The following is a 22,119-nucleotide window of genomic DNA, read 5'->3' as shown; positions in this document are numbered from 1 at the left end:
AAGTTCTGCAGTTTCTTAAAGCAAATGTACTAGCGGTACCTTGCTTATCTGTTTTTTACCATGAATAGACTGGCATAGGGATGCTGTTTCTAATGCAGCTGAGGGGAGGAGCTTCCCTCCCACTGGGGGTGGGCCGACCCGCCTCCAGTGCTTCAGGCCGGGTCGATGCTCGGTAATAGACCGGCGCCTTGCGTGGGAATCAGGCAGGTATAAATAGTGAACAGGGCCAGAAGCAGACGAGACGGCACACCGCTAAGGCTAGTGATTGGCTGAGGTGGAAGGTCCTGTCTCAGAGGAGAAATAAAGACCGGGGGATCGGCATAAAATTATTAGGACAAGTTTTCAGTCTGTGAACCTATGTAAGACTCTTAATTCGCTGACGGTAAACAGTCGGGATTGTTGTCGATTGAAATATAAATAGGCACCTTATTCTATTCCATAAAATATTGAGGATGTTTATTGGCTCTTTTCATGCAGGGTGAACCAGGCCGTTTGAGTTTGCCTCCTTCTCGAGGTAGCAGCGTAGAAAGCCTGTCAGATACGCGAGGGAAGCCCTCTTCTATATTGACCACATCCGAGAACAAACGAATGAGTGCAGACATGTCTGAATTGGAAGCAAGGATTTCTGCAAGTACAGGTAAAGGGGTTAGAGAACACAAAACTCAGTATTACTGGGCCAAGAAGGCTTCAGTCTAGGGCCGATATTCCTGGCTGTATTAGTGGCTATAGAAGTGATGGGTAAATTTGTAACATTGAGATTATTATAATCACAAAATTCTTAGTTTTTGTGTTTTTGAGCTTTTAAGCTGTTGCAGTTCTGTGCACCTAATGCCTATTATTTTATTACTGGTAGTTAACTTTTATCAAGCTATTAATTTTTATCATTCACAATTTGCTTCATATGCCAGGAACATTTAAGCCTATTATACCCATTGGCACTGTCTGTATTTGAGGCAGGAGGGTGGTGGAGAAGAAAATAAAGTAGAACACATACACATTGTAAAACATATAGATCCCATAACTGAAGAGGAAAAAGCATGTGTAAAACACAGAAGAGCTGTTAGGGCAAACAGCTAGCACTTAAGTGCCATTAATTTGCCATAAAGGATAAACCCACAGAGAGAGCCATTGAGTATAACTGCAGCATAATATTATGATATAAATTCTGCAAAGTTCAAAGAAAGGTGAAAATGGCAACAGTGCAAGGCTTAAAATAGGAAGCCGCTGACAAAGGGAGTGTGCCGTACTTTGCACAAAAACTAGTCTTGCTGCAGTTTGTTTAAGGGGGGATCTATTATATTCTACATAAAGAATTTTCCAACATAGCGCCAAATAGGAAGGATTAGTATTCGCACTTCTACACGAGTGCAGTATTTCTACTACCTCTATACAAATGGCCCATTTGTTACACAAAGGATAGAATTATAGGGGGTTATGTGTGTGACAAATGCATGTTCACAGCAATTGAACTCCTAAACCTGCGCCATTTGCTCACCAGATTCTGCTGGGCTGATCTGTCTGACACACTTGCACTGCTGTTATGTTAGTGCCCCATTCTCTATGACTTGGTTTTTGCTTAGAGAACTTTTTAGCTCTGCTGCCATATCTGTTTTACCATTTTTTTTAAATTATTGCCAAAGAGAAACCAAAAGTAAATTTTCTTAAACTTTGGGAATTTGTTATTCCTCTTGGAAAAATTAATAACTGAATGTTGAAATTCTCATTTGTTAAAGTGTGTAACTATCATTGTTCAGTGGCAGGATATCCTGTCAGAATCCTGCCATCGCTTTCCTTGCTCAGTCGCGGATCCGAGATGGAATCCTTCCGGCAGTGGCGCCGTGTACTGCTAGTCAACTGCACTGCCGGAAGGATTATGACTTTGGCGCACACCTAAACAGGGGAGTACCGTGGCAGGATTTTGACACTGGTATCCTGCTGCCTGCCTTTAAAGGGGTTATCCAGCGCAACAAAAACATGGCACTTTCTTCCAGAGACAGCCCCACAGCCTGGGTGGGTTTTTGCTACTCCGTTCATTTGAAGTGAATGGAGCTTAATTGCAAACTGCACCTGACCTGGAGACAAGAGTCGTATTGTCTCTGAAAGAAAGTGGCCATGTTTTGTAGCTGATTTTCTGCTGCGGATCTGCAGCAGATTTCATTTACATAACTGAACACAGTATCAAATCTGCTGCGGATCCTGTAGGTGTGAACGCACCCTAATGGTAAATTTCCCTACAAACTCATACCAGTGTCATACTATATCGCAAAATGCACCATTGACAAATTGGAATGGTAACATCTAGTTGTCAGTAGAGATGAGGGCAACTGGAGCACGCTCTAGTCCAATGATTCAGCATTTGATTACTGGTGGCTGAAGTTTGATGCAGCCCTAAGGAGTCCAGGAAAACATGGATACAGCCTATGGCTATGTTCTCATATTGTAGAAATCAAGGTGAATAACAGCCATTGTTGCAAAACAACAGCCATTTACCCTTTCACGACCTGGGGTCATTGATTTCTTAATGCCCAGGTCTTTTTAGGACATCAGCTTATGGAATCATAATGATCCCATAAGCTGATGTCCCTATGTCTGCACCCTCTCCTCTTTCCCCTGCCGCTGTTACAATCTTATGACAGCGGCAGGGGAGGGTTCAGAGCTCCTGGCCACGCACCCTGCCTTCCCTTCCTGCCTCCCCCCGCCGGCCTCCGTAGCCAGGAAACTAGACACCTGAGGCTTCTGGTTTCCATGGGTACCATCGGGGCTCTGCGATCACTTTGCAGAGCCCTGATGGACAAAGGACAGAGAATTCTCCCTCTGTAGAGGGAGAATTCTCTGTCAGAAGCCCTATAGATGCTGCAGTCGTGCTGCCAGCAGTATCTATAGGGTTAACTTTCGGCACCAGCGCGCGACTCTGGTGCTGAGAGTTGCAGTGGGTCTCCGGCTATCACTAATAGCCGGGACCCGCTGCGGATAACACAGGCGCAGCGGCGTTAATTTACAGTGCGACGGCGGGAGGGGGTTAATGATCATGACCATTAATAATGGCTGTTATTAGCCCTTATTTTTACATTGTGGGAACATAGCATTAGGCTGTTAACATGTTTTTCCGAACTCCCTATGCCTGCATCAAACTCTCGCCACCGCTAAGCAAATGGCGAATGCTGGAATTGTGCTCATCTCTAGTTGTCAGTTTATACATACATTTCCAGGGGTGAACACCAAGGAATGGCACAATGCAGAGTTTATCAAAAAGAATATCCAGAATAATTTTGTGTTCAGACATGTCATAAGAGCAGTCAGGTCTTCATGTATCCATCCCATGTGCTGACATACTGCAATTGTTATGTGCATCATCCGTCCTCATGAATCTGAACAGCTATCCATGCAATCCTATACCTGCCGTATAAAATGTCTTCTTTAGAAGGATTGTTGTAGTAATCGAAGACAATCCAGATAGTTAGCTACTTTATCAATACATACTACAGCACATAGGTATATAAGTTAGTAACCAGAACGTGGAGGTGAGGTAGTTGGCTTAAGTCCCTTTGAATTACTCGCAGTTACTGTTTGTCATGGTGTTTTTTTGTGCATGTTCATTTATGCTTCCCTTCTCTTTTTTACATGTATGTAGCATGCATGGTTGTTTTTTCTGCATGCAGTTTTTTTTGTATAACCCTGTGCTGTACACTTTCATGCTTTAGTGAACTGTGCCCTGTACCACTTGTAGTTGTTTGCATGTGTATTGTGTATGTGTTTTTGCAGCCTATACCAAGCCTAAACGAGGCCACCGTAAAACTGCTTCATTTGGCAATATTCTGGATGTCCCTGAGATCATCATAACAGGTACTACAGGATGGGAATAACCTTGTGAGCCAAAGATTAATCACCGCAAATCAGAGAAATGCTTCTCGCTCCAATTATTTCTGAACTGCTTCCAACAATTTGACATTGGGGGTTAATAGAATGCGTGTCATTCTACATAGGGGTTATAAAATAGTAATAATATTAATAATAATTGTGTAACAAACTCAGAATAATTAGGCAAAAATGGGGGATTTTTTATTTTGCTGCCACACCCTGCTTTAATAAGCCAGGTTTCCTAAACTGAAGAGTGCAATGTTAGGGTCCATTTACACAGATTATCTGACAGATTATCTGCCAAAGATTTGAAGCCAAAGCCAGAAACAGACTATAAACAGAGATCAGGTCATAAAGGAAAGCCTGATATTTCTCCTCTTTTTCACATCCATTACTGGCTTTGGCAGATAATCTGTCAGATAATCTTTCTGTGTACTGTATTTTTCGGACTATAAGGCGCACCTTCAATTTTAGCCTGCTAAGCCATCTAGGTTCATATATAAGGCGCACCGGACTATAAGGCGCACCGCATTATAGTGTATAAGTTTGAACGAACAAAAAACGTAAGTCACCTGCTGATCACAGAACTGTGTTTACTGAAGCTCCTTACTATGTCACAGTACTGATGCTCCTAACTATGGTGGCCGTAATGCACCATGCAGGATAGGCAGAATGCGCCTTATAGTCCCGAAAAATACAGTAAATGGACCCTTATAAATTCTCCACTGTGTCCCAATCAGCAGCAGCATGCAAGCCTTGTAAGACTTTAAGGGGTAATACAGCATATATATATTTTTTTTAATCAAAGTCAATAAGTCCATGTAGCTGCTATGAAGCATATCTATATACAGGGCACCAAAACAGAAGCCAAGATAATATGACAGCCCAAGCAACTAGAAAGAAATTAGAAGAAGAAAATATTTCAGTATCTGGCTTCAATTGGTTAAGGAAAAATGTTTGTGACTCCTTTTAAACTAATTACTGTCAGTTCCAGTAACTTTTGACTTGTCCACAGACACAACCAGGGTGTCTCCTGACTCCCATAAACGTTAGATTAATGGGCCTGTATCTATAGAAGCTCAGTCTTTTGTTTATACTGAGGTAGCCCATGACCTTCACAGTTTGCACTGGCAAATGATCTGTGTGGAGTCCAACCCTAAAGAAAATTACTTGTTGTTTTAAGTAATGTTTTTATGTTAAACATGTTTTTAGCATTTTTGGTGAGAATGAAAACGTAAGATTTCAGGATTATTTTATAATATAGGCAGTAAAATGGAAAATTTGAAAAAATGTCACCAAAAATGCTTAAAACATGTTTTAACATAAAAACATTAAAGGAGAAGTCTGGCCAAAAATATTTTTTAATATGTTAGCCCTATATGTGCAACTTTCCGTAAGTAATATTTCCCTTAATTTAGTAAATCAGGGAGACTTCAGATTCTCTGAAATACCGTGACGTCACGAACCGGGGGTGTAATTCCAATGGAGTGTCCAGCAGGGGGCGCACTATATATAGAAGTCAATGAGTACCATTGACTTCTATATATAGTGCGCCCCTGCTGGACACTCCATTGGAATTACAATGGATGTGTATGTAAATGTAATATACAGTATGTTTTTGATTGTATACATTTATGGAATACTTTGGGGAGCAAGTGTCCTTGCTCCCCAAAGTATTCCATAAATGTAATCAATCAGTACATTTGGAGGGCACCGAGCAGGGAGGGACAGAAGTGCCATCTACCTCCCCCCCTCCCTGCTCGGTGCTGCTGTCCACACATACGCACTGTACTACTACTCCCATCATCTGCTCATAGTATGAGCCGGAGTTGTCCTTTAAAACTAAGCTGAGACTTCCTGTTGTGTCTGTGGTGAGGAGTCTGCTGTAAAGTGATCTATACAGCATTGCAGCGACATGTGACACCAGTAGATAGAGGAGACAATAGCAGCTCCCTGTGGAATGACCTCAAAGGTCGCAGAGTACACTCGGTAATGTTTCACACTCATCTCAAGGGGACAAATGCTTTCTATTGTCGTCTGTATCCATGAGTCTTGCAGTAAAGCATGTCACTAAATGCTGATAAACAGATCAGGCAAGATGGCAGCCCCCATAACAATGTACAAAAGTAAAAGGGAGATAAAGAAAATAGAAACAAATTAGAATAAGGGTGCGTTCACACCTACAGGTAATTGTAAACGTACCCTTAAATATAGTATTTTTTTTTAGTATCTGACTCTGTGTAAATTAACTTTTAATACTAATATATTTATTTGTATAGCGCCAACAGATTCCGCAGCAGAAACTTTTAGGCGACACATTCCCTTTTAACCATGTTGGGTTTTGACTATTTTCCTCTCTGCTTTATGCTGACACTTCATTGCCTGGTCTTGCTGCCATAAAGGAAGACCTATATATATATTTTCTGCACAGTAGTTAGTACCAGAAAAGTTGTAAGCAGCTTTCGGTTATAGCTGAAAACAATGCCAGGTGGACATAGGTCACTAATCTTTATTAAATATTAGCATTTTTGTAGCTACAATTTTGCATCTGTGCTGGTGAAACAAAATTGGAGTGGGAAACATTTGATGTTGATTCTCTAAGCTTCTACGATTAGTGGAATTTAGGAGTGTATAAAATAACATGCATGCCTATTCGAAAATAAGTGTCCCTCACTAACCATGCTAATGGACTGTCCTTGCTTCCTCGGTCAGGATTTCATGTTTTGCGCCCTCCCTAATAATTATGACTTAATTTCTCATGCCATTCCAGCATGTGCACAAGTGCCGCTGCATCCACCAAAGAATGAGAAATATTTCTTCCACCACATGTAATTCTCGCTAATTTTAGAGCAGTGTTATTGCTGAGTGTAGTTCACTTCTTCAATAAGTAATAGCCGTGATGGTGTAATTGCTGTGATTAGTTAGACTGTCAACATCCTAAATGCTAATAAAATGGAAAGGTGGAAGGTAAATCAATCTGCTGTAAAATTTTCAAAATCAGCATTCCAGGAATACCAGTATTAGCGCATGGCCCCCAAAATGCATGTCAAAACACTAGCATTTTTTGTTACGTTAGGGTACAAACCCACTTGACGTATTTGCTGCGTGAATCAGTCTTAAAAATAAGCAGGCAAAACGCAGGTTGGCTTTATACAATTGTTCTGCGTTAAAATACGCAATTGCGTATTTTTGAAGCGTGAAGCTACATGCGTTTTTCGCACAGGTTGTTAACAACTGATGCTTTGCTAACAACAAGCTTCACGCTTCAAAAATACGCAATTGCGATTTTAACGCAGAACAATCGTATAAAGCTAACCTGCGCTTTGCCTGCTTATTTTTAAGACTGATTCACGCAGCAAATACGTCAAGTGGGTTTGTACCCTTAATCTTTTTTTTTTTTTTTTTTTTTTTTTTTTTTTTTTTTTTTTTTAACTTCTGTAAAATAGTTTAGTGCCTGTGTTTCTGGTGGCATTTTTTGTTGAGATTGCAGTTCATTGATTCCTCTTTGAATTGCCTGAAAAATATTACTCATCGACACATGTAAACAGATCCTACAAAAGCACCAGATTTGTAGAATGAGCTGTTTAAAAATCAGCCCCACCTAATTAGACAGAGTGTAGATTTCTTATTATTAAAGGGGCATTCCACTCAAACATAACTTTTGATATGTTCCTGCCCATGGTGAGACTAACAATTGACTCCGTACTTGTTATTATCTATTCAGTCTCTTTCCCCCAGTTCTCAGCTGCTGCTTTTTGCTGAAGACACAAAAACCTGAGCATGAGCTTTTCTCTCTGTCTCCCCCTCCTCCCCCTCCCTTCTGAGACAGCTGATGTAAACAAGTCCATGACTGGCTTTATCTGCTACATTGTAGCTTCTTTGTAATGCTGGGAGGATTAATCACAGTGAGTTCTTTACTAACCTGACCCAGAATAACCCTCCCAGCATTACAAATGTGCTACAATGTTGCAGATAAAGCTAGTCAGGAACTTGTTTACATCAGCTGTCGCAGAAGGGAAGGTAGAGAAGGGGGAGACAGAAAAAGGCTCACACTGTTTTCTGTGTCTTCAGCAGAAAGCAACAGCTCAGAACTGGGGGAAGGAGACTAAATAGATAATAACAAGTATAGAATAAATAGTCAGTCTTACCATGGGCAGCAACATATCAAAAGTCATGTTTCAGTGGAATACCCCTTTTTAATTCTTTTTGTCCAACTTGTTTTGAAAGTCTGTGGATCACCATATTTTACACCAAAATTGTGAACACCCAGACCCCAACCTATTCAATGCTTTTAGACGTGTCTCTAGGACCTGTCAACATTTTTTAAACAGACCACGCCCAGTTGAGATTCCTGACTTTTATCACACATCGAATTTGTAACCCTAAAATTTTGTGTTGGACAATTCATTTGGTGCCCTGCTAGTTTGACCTGAAGGAAGGGGGGCGATCTGCTTTTCAAGCTCATATATAGCATGGCATGATGGGTGGTGGGTTGTGATCAATTGTTCTGTGTGATACTGTGGTGGTAGATTCTAGTATTTGGGTGTGTGTTTGCATTTCATGTTTGCTCTTGAGGTGTCCCCCCCCCCCCCCCCCAATATAAAGTGAGTTTTGTCATATCTTAGACTTTAGTTTTTAGCAAATCCTCAAAACTGTCATCCATGAAAACTGAGTCTATATCACCACTGCAGCAGTGATCATGGCCTGTTCAAGCTTAGTAAAAAATAATTGTCCATAGATATTGGCTTGGCCTAGTCTATGTATGCTGGTGGGGCATTGGCTGCCTAATGTTTCTGGTTATGTAAAGTATATACGTGTCAGGACGAACCTTTGAACTGTATGTATCCTTTCACTTTGGTTAAATACTTTTCATAGTGTTCACTATTCACAAGAGCCTATATTACCAGTACAGAGGGTTGACCCTTAAAGCAGCTGTTCCCCCTCATTCAGTAATGAATTGCCACTATGAAATGTTATGTAATTCAGGATGGGAAAGCAAGAATTTCAGCCATTTTTTCAGCTGTTGCTTCAGGCAATCTCAGGGTTTCCTTGCGGTCAACTGATCTCCCGTATTAATACACAGTCCAAACATTACGTATTCCCCAGTGAAGACATACTCGTCCTTGGTAATTGACACGTTTTCTGTAAATGGATCCTTGTTTCAGTAGAGTCTGTACGCTGGGCACATGTACAAGTTGGCGCATTGTACCGGGCATACATAAAAGCTGTCACTATGTATCAGAATATTTCCAGTGTTCTATGGAATATATTGATGGGATGTATAGAATTAAGGCGAGCACAAGATTAGGGGTTATATTTCTCGGGCTGGTTTTTATTACAGAGCGCTCAACAATAGAGACATGTGCTTGCCCTGTACCCACTAAGCTGGGCATTGTAAAGCAGAAAAAAAAAGGCACTAAAGTTCCCAGTTGGCATATTAGGTCAGCATTCCTTCTGTAGAAACAGTCATGTAAGGCCCTGGAAATAGATGCCATCCTCAGCTTCGGCAGCAAACATTCATCCTATTAAAGCAAGCGGCAGAAGATGCAGGGACAGCACTGTTAAACGTCTGATAGGAGTGGTCTTTGTCTTGGTATATACTTTCTGCTGGCCAGTGCTGCTTAAGTTAAAATACCGCAGCTGTCTCTCTCTCTTTTCCCTGTGTGGATCCGTTTCTTTCTGTCTGTCTATGGGCTTGTACAAATACCAAGCTCCCACAGTTGTGTCCCTTCAGTTGCGCTTAGAATGAGAGTTTGGTAAATGCTTTCTTGTTTGATATTCAGCAGGCAATGGGCAGCTGAGGCGCAGATCTGTGCAGGACCTCAGTATTGTTGGAACAGAATCCAATCAGGTAAGGAGCCTGTGTCCAGAATGTGCCGTCTGCTTTGCTCCCCGTGTGAATGTCGGTATGATTTATTAGGAATTGGGCATGGCTATGCAGGACTTGATTCTAAAGCAGGTCTCCGCTTATGTATGTGTTTTTATTGTTTGAACAACAATTGCAGTAAGAGTTAAGGGCACTCACCAATGAGTTGTGATGTATCTTTATTCCAGCATGTAGTTAACTACATGCTGGAATAAAGATAGATCGCAAGTTATTGGTGAGTGCCCTGTGCCTTTCACTGCAATTGTTGTTCTCACAATATAACTATTCATGAGGTGCATCCCTGTTGCAGTCGTCCATAGCCTTGAGTGTGTAAAAATGCAATGCTACATAGCATAATAGTTTTTTGACGAAGTAGTGCCGGTGATACTCCTAAGACTTTGTGTTTTTATTGTTTGATTGAGTTTGTACAGAATAGGTGATTTAAAATAAGTTGAGGTAGTTTAAGGGGCTTAAAGGGGTTTTCCAATCTCAAAACATTATTCCCTATCCACCGCTGATCAGGTGGTCCAACCATTGGGGAGAAAAGAGTATTATTGACCCCCATATGAATGGGACACGGCACTTGGCACAGCCAGCCCTCCATTCATTCTCGTACACAGAGTGGAACAATATTTGGAAGCCCTGTTCATGCGCCTTATTGGGGTATATGGATGTTATAGAAGGGGGGTTCCTTGATAAGGACAGGCAGACCGGCTGTTATGTAATACAGCGTATCCTCTGCAATGGCTGCTGCATTAAAATTACCCAGCAAAAGGTTTCCCAGGAGAGTCAGCTGTTTGCCAAGAGTATCGCAAGCTAAATCTCTTTGGGTTTTTACCTTTTTATTATTTATTTACTTATTCTGCTTATTGGAGTGATTCTACACTTTTTCTTAGAGGGGAAAACACAGTAATCTTAGAGGGGGTAAAAGCAATTACCTATGCATAGAACGTGTCATCTAGCTAATCTAGGAGCCTCCCACTGCAGGGACCCTTACCAGGTGCAAAAATAGGGGTCCCAGTAGGAGCGCATGTGCTCAACTACCATTCCTGTCACTTTTTACGGAACTTCCAAAGATTGCCAAATACAGCACTTGTAGTAGTCCCATATAGTGTGGATGGAGTGACAGCTCACATATTCAACCACATCAGACCCCAATCCTTCTGATTTAATAGAGCTGTAAAATGTCACTCAGGCATATTTAATGATTAATATTTTGTCTCCCTGTAGCCATCTGCATACAGATTTATACATCTCGTATTGACCTCAAATAATCACATTCTGTCTGACTGCCTATAGATTTATTAACTATTTGTGAGGGAAAGCAGTGATTATAAAGCTGAGCTCTAAATGTTGATGAAAGGTAGACCTTTTCCCGAAATCTTCTTGAATCTGGTTCAGTAATTGACAATAGTTTGTTGACTTTGTTCTTCCGTGTCTTAAACTGTTCAGGAAAGTAGAAGTAGCAGCAGATCCTCAAGTCCGAGTGTGAGGATGATAACTACCCCAGGACCAACCTCCGACAAGCCAGCACGTGGTATTCCATTGGTTACTGATGATTCAGGTAGCAATTTTACTGTTCACGTAAACCAAGTTTAAGCTTTTTTTTTTATTTTTTTATTTTGTACTCTATTGTAAAGTAATGTTGGAATACCCCTTGTAATGATAAATGGCCAACATTGTTTTGAATTAAATAGTAACCACCTAATAGTACACTGAGATGTCTGTAACATGGTTGTCATCTGGCTGATATTAAATTGTCAGGAGCAGTAATATCTATTTCTAAAGCTTACAATCCCTGCAATATTACGAGGGAGAGAGATGTGTGTTGCATTCTCTTCCCGGCTGTATCTCAGGATCGCTGTGGTTCTTAACCGTGTTTGGTGACACTGATACCAAATGTTATTCTAAATGATCATAAAGCTTTAAGTCCTCCTGGAGCTAATGAAGTAAATTCAACAATTTTACTCTAGACATAAAATTCTACCTCTTCAGTCCCATCTAACGGAAAGTATGGCTGTAGATATCAATTCATAACTTTAATTGCTTTACGGTTCTGTTCTGCTGGCATCAAAACTATAGGCTCTATTTTGATACCCAAATTTGGAGCTCTGTTATATATTGGATGGGTAGAACTTGAAGGAGATGACAGAGTGTTTTGTCTTACAGTAGTAGTTAGTAGATCATCTATTTGTATTGGTAGTATATGGAATCTGCATAATTTGTCTACATTTACCATGTAGTGGCCAGATCTAGTTACTGCAGCTTTTGTGGTTGCAGTCTATAAACTGTGTCCTCAATCCCTACAAAACAATGTCCAAAGTATCTACAGTTGTTACCAAAATACAGTATATCGGTGGTAGCTCAGCCTTGGTTCACTTTTGTTAAGATGTTTATGTTGAGGTTTATTTTGTTCTTTTCTGTAGACGTATTATTCACATTTATATTTCAGATACCAATGGTTCAGATAACTCAATACCAATGGCATACCTTACTCTGGATCACCAGTTACAAGTTAGTATAAGGATTATCAAGTTATGCAGTATGCATTTGTTTGTTCCGTATAAAGATGTATATTCTTTATAATACGCCTTTAAATTGTACCTGTCATTAGAAAAAAAAATTGATGTCAGAGAAATGTCTAAAGTTTTGATTGGTTAAGTGACTTTTCAGATCCTGCTCTTATTTTTTGTGCGCGGGATGGCTACATAGACTTAAGCTCTGTAGCTGTACAAGTCACTTGACACAGAGACGGGAGAGAACGCGCTGATGGCATATTTCTCCTGTCTCATCCTCCTGATTGGTCCTAGTCTGAACACTCCCAACCGATCAAAACTTTTGACATGTCTCTGTGACATATCAAGTGTTTTGGCAAGTGACAGGTACACTTTAACACACTGTTAAACGAGAAGTCCGGCTTTCGCTAAAAAGCCGGCAGCCTGTAGGGACAAGGGGATGCTGATTTCAAATAACAACTTACCTGTCCCTGTGCCAATGGTGAGCATCAGGAGTGGCCATGGGACTCCCGCGTCACAACCTGGCCCCAGTCACTGGCTGGCTGATCGGCCAGAACAGGCGTCCACACCCCACCCCCCCCTGCAGTCGGACGGACTTCTCCTTTAAAGAGAACCTGTCACAGTGAAGCTGCAGTCAGAACAGGCGTCTCCCCCCCCCCCCCCCCCTGCAGTCTGACGGACTTCTCCTTTAAAGAGAACCTGTCACAGTGAAGCTGCAGTCTAATCTGCAGGCATCCTGTTGAGCAGGAGGTGGTAAGCAGATTAAATATCCTTTCTTGCTATAGAACTATATTTAAAAGTAGCTCTCTCACACCACCTTGAAAAGATGGCTTTCCCTTCAAATAAGTATTTTGCTCCAACAAGGAGTCTTAGAACAGAATGAGTATCCCTTTGGTGCCATGACAGTAGGCCTCTCAATAGCCATCCACCACCCTGCTCTGTATTGACAAGCGGCAAAAACTGCTAGACAGCTGGTGGGTATTCTTTCATCTTGGGGTTTTTTGGCTTGGTTGCTATTCCTAGTCCTTGTGTTCTGGGACTCCCAATCCTCATGTTCTCAGACTCACAGTGTGAGTGAAACCCTGACTTGGATTGAAAGCCACCTTTCAGAGTGGTGCGAGAGTGCAACTAATAAAATTAGACGCATCATTTTTACAACTTTTTCATATTGCAAGTGAATTGTCCACGTTATTTGTGCAGAACCTATTTTCCCTTCGTGATTTTTTTTTCTTTTATTTTTAGCCTCTAGCACCATGTCCAAACTCCAAAGAATCTATGGCTGTGTTTGAACAACACTGCAAGATGGCGCAGGAATACATGAAAGTGCAAACAGAGATCGCGTTATTATTGCAACGGAAGTAAGTGCACCTGTCAGGAGTGTGTGTGATAGTGTGTAGACATCAGCATCTTTGATAGGTCTATAGTGGTGTTAGGTTTTAGATATTAAAGGAGACATAACTAACATTCACAACTCGCCTCTCTTCGTGCCATAGCAGCACTGGATTGCCGCTCTGGGAACCCCGCTGGGCTCCAGTAACTCCTGCACAGCTGATGTCACAGCCCAGGTGATGGACTGGCCACTCAGCCAGTCAGTGACTGGGATAGGACCACCGATGCAGTCACTGATTGGCTGAGCATGCAATCCATCAGCTTGAACGGGCACCCCTGAGTTCTTATGCCATAAGACCTTGGGGGGAAAATGCCTTTCGGTGGGGGTCCCAGAGCATGTGAACCGGCGCTTAGAGGTGTATATAATGATTTTTTATTATGTTCTTCTCTGCCCCTTCTGGCTATGAAACAGTGCTGTTGTGGGCGGGGCTAAGTGGCGCTAATGCTGCAAGGCCACGCCCACCTAATACAATCTGCAGTTGATAAAAGGACACTTTTTACTTGAACAAACACCATGACGTATGATATGAAATAAGGTATGAAAAACGCTAAATTTACCCTTTACACCTGTGTAGAGAAGTCAGAATGCACAGAGGGGGTGACAGTGTCGCTTTAAATAACAAGTAAAAGGAAACTAGAAGGGTTGTAAAGCCTGTGTTGTTTTTTTTTCCTTGTTGTAGATACAAAATAACTGTCAGCAATAGGACGTGTGCGTTTACTAAGCTAGTGCCGGAGTTTTGAGTGCATGCATGGTGTGTTAGGCTTCTATATGTAATACATTTATTTTATCATAATTTTGTAGGCAAGAATTAATAGCAGAACTTGACCAGGATGAAAAAGACCAACAAAATACATCTCGTCTGGTACAGGAGCACAAAAAGCTTTTAGATGAAAATAAAAGCCTTTCAACGTATTATCAGCAATGCAAGAAACAGCTGGATGTCATCAGAAGCCAGCAACAGAAAAGGCAAGGAACGTCCTGATCTAGATCCGTTACCAGACGACCTCTGGCTACTGTGCAATCATAGACAATTTGCAAACTTTCCTTTGTTACTTTCAGCATGAAAATGGATATATTCATTGGATCAGCACATGAAGCTGCTGGATAAAATACAGCCATTAAGGGATTGATGTGAACTATTGGTGTATGCATGTTTCATGCCTGTGGAAGGTCCTAATACGTTATATATATGAATAGTTTGATTAATCTTTTATATGTAATGCTGAACTTTGCTTCTTAAAGAATGTCAAAGATCCTGCTTTTCAAAGAATTTTATTTTTTGGTAACAAAATGCATTTTAGTCTGCTCTCTAATACAATTTCCAGTTCCACCAATTGTCCCCTTTCAGGCCGTTTCACATATTCAGTCTCTCATTGTGTTCCTCTAGTTCAGTAATTTATGTTTTACTATCAATGTGTGGAGAAAAGAAATGTGGGGGTGGTGAACAATGAAATAAAAGCAGGTTTGTTAAAAAAAAATTTAAGCTGCATCCACATTGACTAAGAATGACTTCGTGCTATCCCTTCAGTCTGAACTTAATTAAAGTACAGTAAAGGAACTTCATGCTGGTAAGATAATCATTCCCATCTTCTTGGGTCAAGGGATATTTGTACTTTAATTATTGAACATCTCGGAGAACATTCTACTCCTAAAGGTTCTAAACAGTCTCTGCAAGTGAATTACTTATTCATCACAATAATAAATGCAGTAATTCACAGACCGTGGAACTATAGTCGTGAAGAGGATTTGCTGTACATCTGTTTTAAGCCTCCCTACTAGAGATGAGCGAACCTGGAGCATGCTCGAGTCGATCCGAACCCGAACTTTCGGCATTTGATTAGCGGTGGCTGCTGAAGTTGGATAAAGCCCTAAGGCAATGTGGAAAACATGGATATAGTCATTGGCTGTATCCATGTTTCTAGACAACCTTAGAGCTTTATCCAAGTTCTGCAGCCCCCGCTAATCAAATACGGAACATTCGGGTTCGGATCAACTCGAACCTGAACCCGGTTCGCTCATCTCTACTCCCTACATGTCCTTATTGACTTTTATGGTATCCGTATTTGATCTCCATTGAAACAACAATATGTAATGATAAAAAAAGATAACTTTCTAAATCATCTAAATATTGCAGGACCTATTATTAGCAAAAAGGGTAATAATAAGCCCATGATAAGTTAGGGCTTCTCATCAGGATTTCAGATACACCCTTTTTATCTTTATATAGTCCTTTCCATCGATGAAGTATCAACTTTTTTTGAGATGCAAGTGTCCAGGGGGTACCCACACCTAGAGTTATCCAGCTTATCTTCTCTTTACTTCCTCTGTTCAGTGATTAAGCATAATGGCTGCCAATCCAAGGGAGGATAGGTGTATACAAGCAGACATGGAGGAAGATGAGCTGGCTAACTGGGCACTTCCCACGTGGTCTCTATTTAGATGTTAAGAAATTCATTCTGGAAAAGGACTGTAAATCATAAAGCTATGCCTGAACTCCTAATGAGAAAACATCTGAAACATTTTTCTTTGCCTGTTTTATGCATTTGTCTTGTTTTTCAGCCATCCACCTATAAAAAAAAAAAAGTGTGTTTTTTCAGCCATTTTTTGGGCTACATCAAAAAGCTACACTATAGCCCCCCCCCCCCCCCCCCCCCCCAAAAAAAAAAAATCTCAAATGTCTCATTTGTAACAGTTAAGTCACAGATGGATGTTGGCATGTATACATCCCAAGAAAGGTCCCTTGCTTTAAAATCAAACAATATGTGATCAAAGATGTTCTAAAATCCTAGGACTGCTGCGTATTACATGGCGGATGCTCCCACATGAGAAAATTTGGACATAAAAGCAGGCTATAAACTGATCAGGCTGGAAAATGGATGGAATCAGGATTATGGGCTTATTCCGTTGTCCCATATTCTATGGAAAGGGAAGCTCTGTGGTGGTGTCGTTCCCCTCCTGGCATGACGTATCATTATGATGCCGGGAGCTGGGAAAGTTTTTGAATCTTTGTGGCACTGTAATGAAGAAGCCACGCGGCTGTTTCAATACAGTGTCGCAAAGATTCAGACACCTTCCCAAATCCCGGCATCATAATGATACATCATGCCAGGCGGGAAACGACCACTACAGGGCTTCCCCGTCCATAGAATATGGGAAGTGGGAATTAGACCTAAAGTGGTTATTCAGGACCATTGCTGCTTTCTTCCAAAGAAGAGCCTACTGCAGGGGCCACAAAAAAAAGCTTCTTTAACCCCGACGGGACCCCGCTCTGAACAGCGCCGTTCCCGGCTGTTATGTACAGCTGGGGAGCGCCTCTATTAGCCGGCACGGGTCAAACCTGACAGCTGCATTTAGAGGCTTAGCTCCGTGCATCCCTGGTGTCTAGTGGGTCGGATATCCCCTCCGCCCCGGCTCGGCAGTAGATTGCTGTGGCCTGCTGAAAGCAATCGATCACCGATCTAATCGATCTTTGCTGTGTATATACACAGCATTGATCCCTATGAGAGACCAGTGCTGTGTATATACAAGTCCCCCGGGGGGACTTCTTGTTAATGTAAAAAAAAAAGTAAAAAAAATTTTTATTAATAAAAAAATCCCCTCCCCTAATAAAAGGCCAAATCACCCCCTTTTCCCATTTTATAAATATAAATAAACATGTTTGCTATCGCCGCGAGTGTAATCGCCCGAACTATTAATTTATCACATTCCTGATCTCGCACGGTAAACGGCGTAAGCGTGAAAAATTCCAAAGTGCAAAATTGCGCATTTTTTGTTGCATCAAATCCAGAAAAAAATGTAATAAAAAAAGATCAAAAAGTTGCATGTGTGCAATCAAGGTACCGATAGAAAGAACACATTATGGTGCAAAAAATGACACCTCACACAGCCCCATAGACCAAAGGATAAAAGCGCTATAAGCCTGGGAAAGGAGCGATTTTAAGGAACATATATTTGTTAACAATGGTTTGAATTATTTAAAAGCCATCACATAATATAAAAGTTATACATCTTATATATCGTTGTAATCGCAACGACTTGAGGAACATATATAAAAAGTCAATTTTACCCCAGGGCGAACAACGTATACACGAAACTTCCTGAAAAGAAAACAAATTCCTTTTTTATTCAATTTGACAGTGCAAATTATTTTTTTTTCCGGTTTCGCAGCATATTTTATGGTAAAATAAGTCTATCATTGCAAAGTACAATTGGTGTCGCAAAAAATAAGAGCTCATGTGGGTCTCTAGGTGAAAAAATGCAAGCACTATGGCCTTTTAAACATAAAGTGGAAAAAGCAAAAGCGCAAAAACGAAAATTGGCTTTGGCCTTAAGGGGTTAAAGAGTACTTGCCATAAAAAAAACAAAAAACTCTTGACTAGGGATGGTCGGGGTTCGTATGAACCCGAACCCTCCGCAATGATTATCGCTGTCTGCCTGCTCCGTAGAGCGGGCGGGTCCAGTGGGAGGAACGCCTGGAAAACTGGGATATAGCCATAGGCTGCACGGAACGGGCAGACAGCGGGAATCCGATGCCGAGCGTTCGGGTTCAGCCGAACCCGAACCTCGGCGGGTTTGGACCATCCCTACTCTTGACATGTCAAAGTGACATAGTAGAAAGAGTCCCAACAGCATCAATTGTGGTTCAAAGGTTCACATTGATGGTGTGACCAGATGCAAACACAATGTTTCGACCTCTTTGGTCTTTATCTGGTGTACATTATCAGTGTGACAGTGAGGGTATAAGTGCCATCCTAGGAAATCAACAACTAATCGTTGCAAGACCAGCATGTATGACAGCACAATTGGTACATGCAAAATGCGAAAAAAATAAAAAATCCCATCCTGTAAATCTTTACCCAATTCTGGTCTGGACCCTACGCGGCAGAAGTGTGAGAGCTGTAGTAAGCTGGTTGGCTGTTTATGGGAATTTGAGCCTATTTGTGAGAGAAGGCAATTACTGGAAGCAAAGGACTAGTTATAAGCATCGGCAATGACAGTAAAATGTTCGATAGGGCTCTGTACAGATCACTTGCGTTACTCCACTTTTGATCAGTGGAAATATGTTTTATGCAGTGATGACTCATGCTTACCAACTAGCAGTCGGAATGAATATACATTTTGTGCTTACCTGGAGAATACAACTGAAAATCATCAGAATTTGTATACACTCTATTTTATCAATATCTTTTTGTAAGTGAGGTTTTCAGAACCAACACAGTATTCTAGATGTGGTCTCCCTAGAGCTCCTTACTGTAAGATCACAATCTCCCTTTTCCTGGACATTCAATTTATTTTATGGCTGCCAGAAATTACTACCTCTAAATCCTTCTCTTCTGAAGTCCCCTTACTAACACAGGACTGTCAATATACTTGGATAGAGAATTCCTTCTCCCCAAGTGCATTATTGTACATTTGTAAACTTTTCATTGTTTTGACCACAAAACAATCCTGATATCTATCCTTCAGCCAACCACAAATCCACTGAATTATCCAAGGAATAAAGGAGTTGTCTGGTGCTACGCTACTTTTAATATCTTTCTCCTGTTATATAGAACACATTAAACATCTTATGCTTACCTCTGCGCATCCCTGGTGTTATTGATGTCCCCCACTGACTGCCGTGACTTTACTGCTGAGACGAACCCATCTCAGGAGTGACAGCCCACTTAATCACTGGCCGTGACGCAGTTTCATTTTGGTCACTGAATAGTTGAGTGGGCTGTCACTCTAGCGTACATCTCAGTATTGGAGGCACTGCAGTCGGGGGACACCGAAGAGGCCACAATAGGACACCCGGGGAGTGTGGAGAGGTAAGTATAAGATGTTCATTATCTTCTATATAACAGCAGCAAGATATTAAAGGCTGTGTATGCCATACAACCCCTTTAAGTTAAGCTTTCACTACTCTATTCTCTCTTCATGCGGAACTGTATCAAAGGCTTTTTTGAAGTCCAGGTAGGAAATATCCACGGCACCACCTTCATCCAGCACTTTTTTGACATAGTCAAATAAAACAATGAGATTAGTCTGACATGATCTGCTCTCAGTAAAGCAATGCTGGTTTTGGTCCATCACGTTGTTTTAGGTGACTATCATCATTTTTACTACTACATATGTCAAGCTAACAGGCCTGTAGTTACTGGCCTCTTCACTACTACCCTTTTTGTAGGTAACATTGGCCATTCTCCATCATCAGGAACATCTCAAGTTAGGAGGCATTGGTTATACAGGTCTATCAGGGGACAGCAATCACACCAGATTAAAAAGGATGTACCACCAGGTACGTCCTCTTTAACCTGACACACCAATAGAACGTCGCCGTCATGGGGAAGCCGGTGCCGCGGCCCGTTTCCCCTGTACCTGGTGCTACATCCTCTTAAGAACTCTGAGGTGGACACCATCTGTACCTATTGTATTCAACTTTACCTGGGCAGTTTTCTCAGAAAACTCTTGGGCTAAACCCATACAACTGGAGGCAATGCTACGTCCAACCATCTTCTGAGTGTGAAAGCTTCCTGAAAACAATGGGCAGAAATAGCTATCCAGATCATCAGCGACCACCTTATCCCCATCAGTATAGATACTCATTTCTATATAATATTGTTTCCAGTCAAGTAGGGCAGGGCCAGCAAATCAGAAAAAATACAATCTGATTTGGTAAAATGGTGGAATCCTATGACAGTGAATGGTTAAAGTCACTAAGCTCTACAGTATGACCCATAATACTACCAATAGAGATTGTATACTGTAGCTATGCGCTTGGGTTTATGCCCCTGTTTACACAGAGTGGGTCTGAAACACCCAAATATAAACGTTTGTCCAGGTAGGGACAATTACTGCCAAATTGTGGAGTTTTGCGGTGACTACCACATACTGCATGGTGTGAATGTGACGTCATATCTATAAACATTAGTAAAGCATGGAGGAGGATCAGTACATGTTTGAGGTTGGTGATTTGGTTTTAATTAAAGACAAAAATACAAATGAATAAATTAACAAAAAATTCTGACTTTGTCTTATTTATTATATACTAGCTTTATTCTCATATTCCTGAGCTGTAATTCTGAATTTTATTACTTCGCATCATTATAATAGCAATTAAGATGACCCCCACACACTCGTAATGTAGAGAGGGATTAGAAAATACTGTAATAAAGTACTTATCAAGTCATTTACTTGTTATGATGACATTTTAGTTCTCATTTGACATTACAAGAATTATATTGGTTTTTTACATGCATTTTTTTTGTTAATCCTTTTTCCGGTACATAGTTTTTAACTAAAAAGGTCATGTTGATTTTAATATAACGACATCATGGTTTCCTATGTCATGTTAATTATTCTGTTCTGCATGGTTCACAGGGTTCACGCTCATTAGAAACAGGCTCCTGTTTTTCTTCTTATTTGCTATAAATGCAGATGTTTCAGTAATAATTCTTGAGTTGTAGTAAAAGGTATGATACAAGGTCGTGTATTTTCATGTATAGCATGGTTTTATTTTTGTTTTAAATGGGTCTGGTAATGATTTTAACCCTTAAGGACACAGCCAGTTTGGCCCTGTAGTCGCTTCCCTAAGGAGGGCTGAGGTTTGTGTCTGGGGGCTTTTTGTAAGGGTATCAAGACTGAACCAGAAGCCAATGATCAGATCCTAGAGGAATCTAAGGAGCCTTTGTTCATTTTAAAGGTGAACTCCAGGTAGAGGTTAAAAAAATTAAACTTCTGCAGTAGCTTAATGCATTACTTACCTATCTATCCCAGTTTTGAAACTACCAAAAATCCATTTGTTTGGGGGGGGGGGGGGGGGGTGTTATTCTGTATTGTTTTTCTGTCCTGCCTGGTTGAGCAGTTCCTAGGATGCAATGATTTCCCTCAGCTGATCATCACAGTCCTCCACCCACACAATCAGTAAAATTAGTGCTGCACCTGCTTTTGGCTGGTCAGAGATGGTGAATCACTCAGAGGATTGGGGGATCCATCCAAGCCTCCTGTGACATCATGCCCTGCCCCTTGTCTGAATCATCAGCCTGTCCTCAGAAAACACACACAATGTAAGACAGAGGCATGGAATATTTGTCTCCTAAGGTGGGAGAGCAGTGGGAGCAGGAGACAATGTGAATTGGCACAGAGGCCATTTTTCTTCACTTCCTGGATTTCTATCAGTTACCAGTGTGGCAGAACCGCACAGATATGGTAATACATTGTATAGACACATCTATATAACTTTGAATGTACTTTTAATAGAAAACAAGTTTTTCTTATCTGGAGTTCCCCTTTAATGACACAGCCAGTTTGGCCCTCGTAGTCGCTTCCCTAAGGAGGGCTGAGGTTTGTGTCTGGGGGCTTTTTGTAAGGGTATCAAGACAACTGGAGGCCAATGATCAGATCCTAGAGGAGTCTAAGGAGCCCTTGTACTTTTTAACTTTGGAAAAACAGAAAGATACAGTCCTCAGTTGCCGGCAAACACGCAGGAGCCTGTCCTCCCAGCTTCT

At 41.2% G+C, this 22,119-nt stretch overlaps 1 protein-coding gene across 2 annotated transcripts in view; it reads left to right on the top strand.

Annotated features, from left to right (window-relative positions):
- Positions 1-15,188, top strand: part of MAP3K7 (mitogen-activated protein kinase kinase kinase 7) — a 38,303-nt gene extending 23,115 nt beyond the window's left edge. Inside the window, exons 11-17 of one of the 2 annotated variants that reach the window (XM_069974744.1) lie at positions 478-637; positions 3,763-3,843; positions 9,642-9,709; positions 11,177-11,288; positions 12,177-12,238; positions 13,483-13,598; positions 14,432-15,188. In XM_069974744.1, coding sequence (XP_069830845.1) covers positions 478-637; positions 3,763-3,843; positions 9,642-9,709; positions 11,177-11,288; positions 12,177-12,238; positions 13,483-13,598; positions 14,432-14,612 — 780 coding nt within the window. In that variant the 3' untranslated portion in view covers positions 14,613-15,188. The remainder of the gene's footprint in view (positions 1-477; positions 638-3,762; positions 3,844-9,641; positions 9,710-11,176; positions 11,289-12,176; positions 12,239-13,482; positions 13,599-14,431) is intronic. The other variant, XM_069974746.1, reaches the window with a different exon arrangement.
- Positions 15,189-22,119: the final 6,931 nt, after the last annotated feature.

The sequence above is a fragment of the Dendropsophus ebraccatus genome, chromosome 6, assembly GCF_027789765.1.
Source record: "Dendropsophus ebraccatus isolate aDenEbr1 chromosome 6, aDenEbr1.pat, whole genome shotgun sequence".
In the NCBI taxonomy this organism is placed as follows: Eukaryota; Metazoa; Chordata; class Amphibia; order Anura; family Hylidae; genus Dendropsophus; species Dendropsophus ebraccatus.
This window is presented reverse-complemented; position numbering and strand designations above follow the sequence as displayed.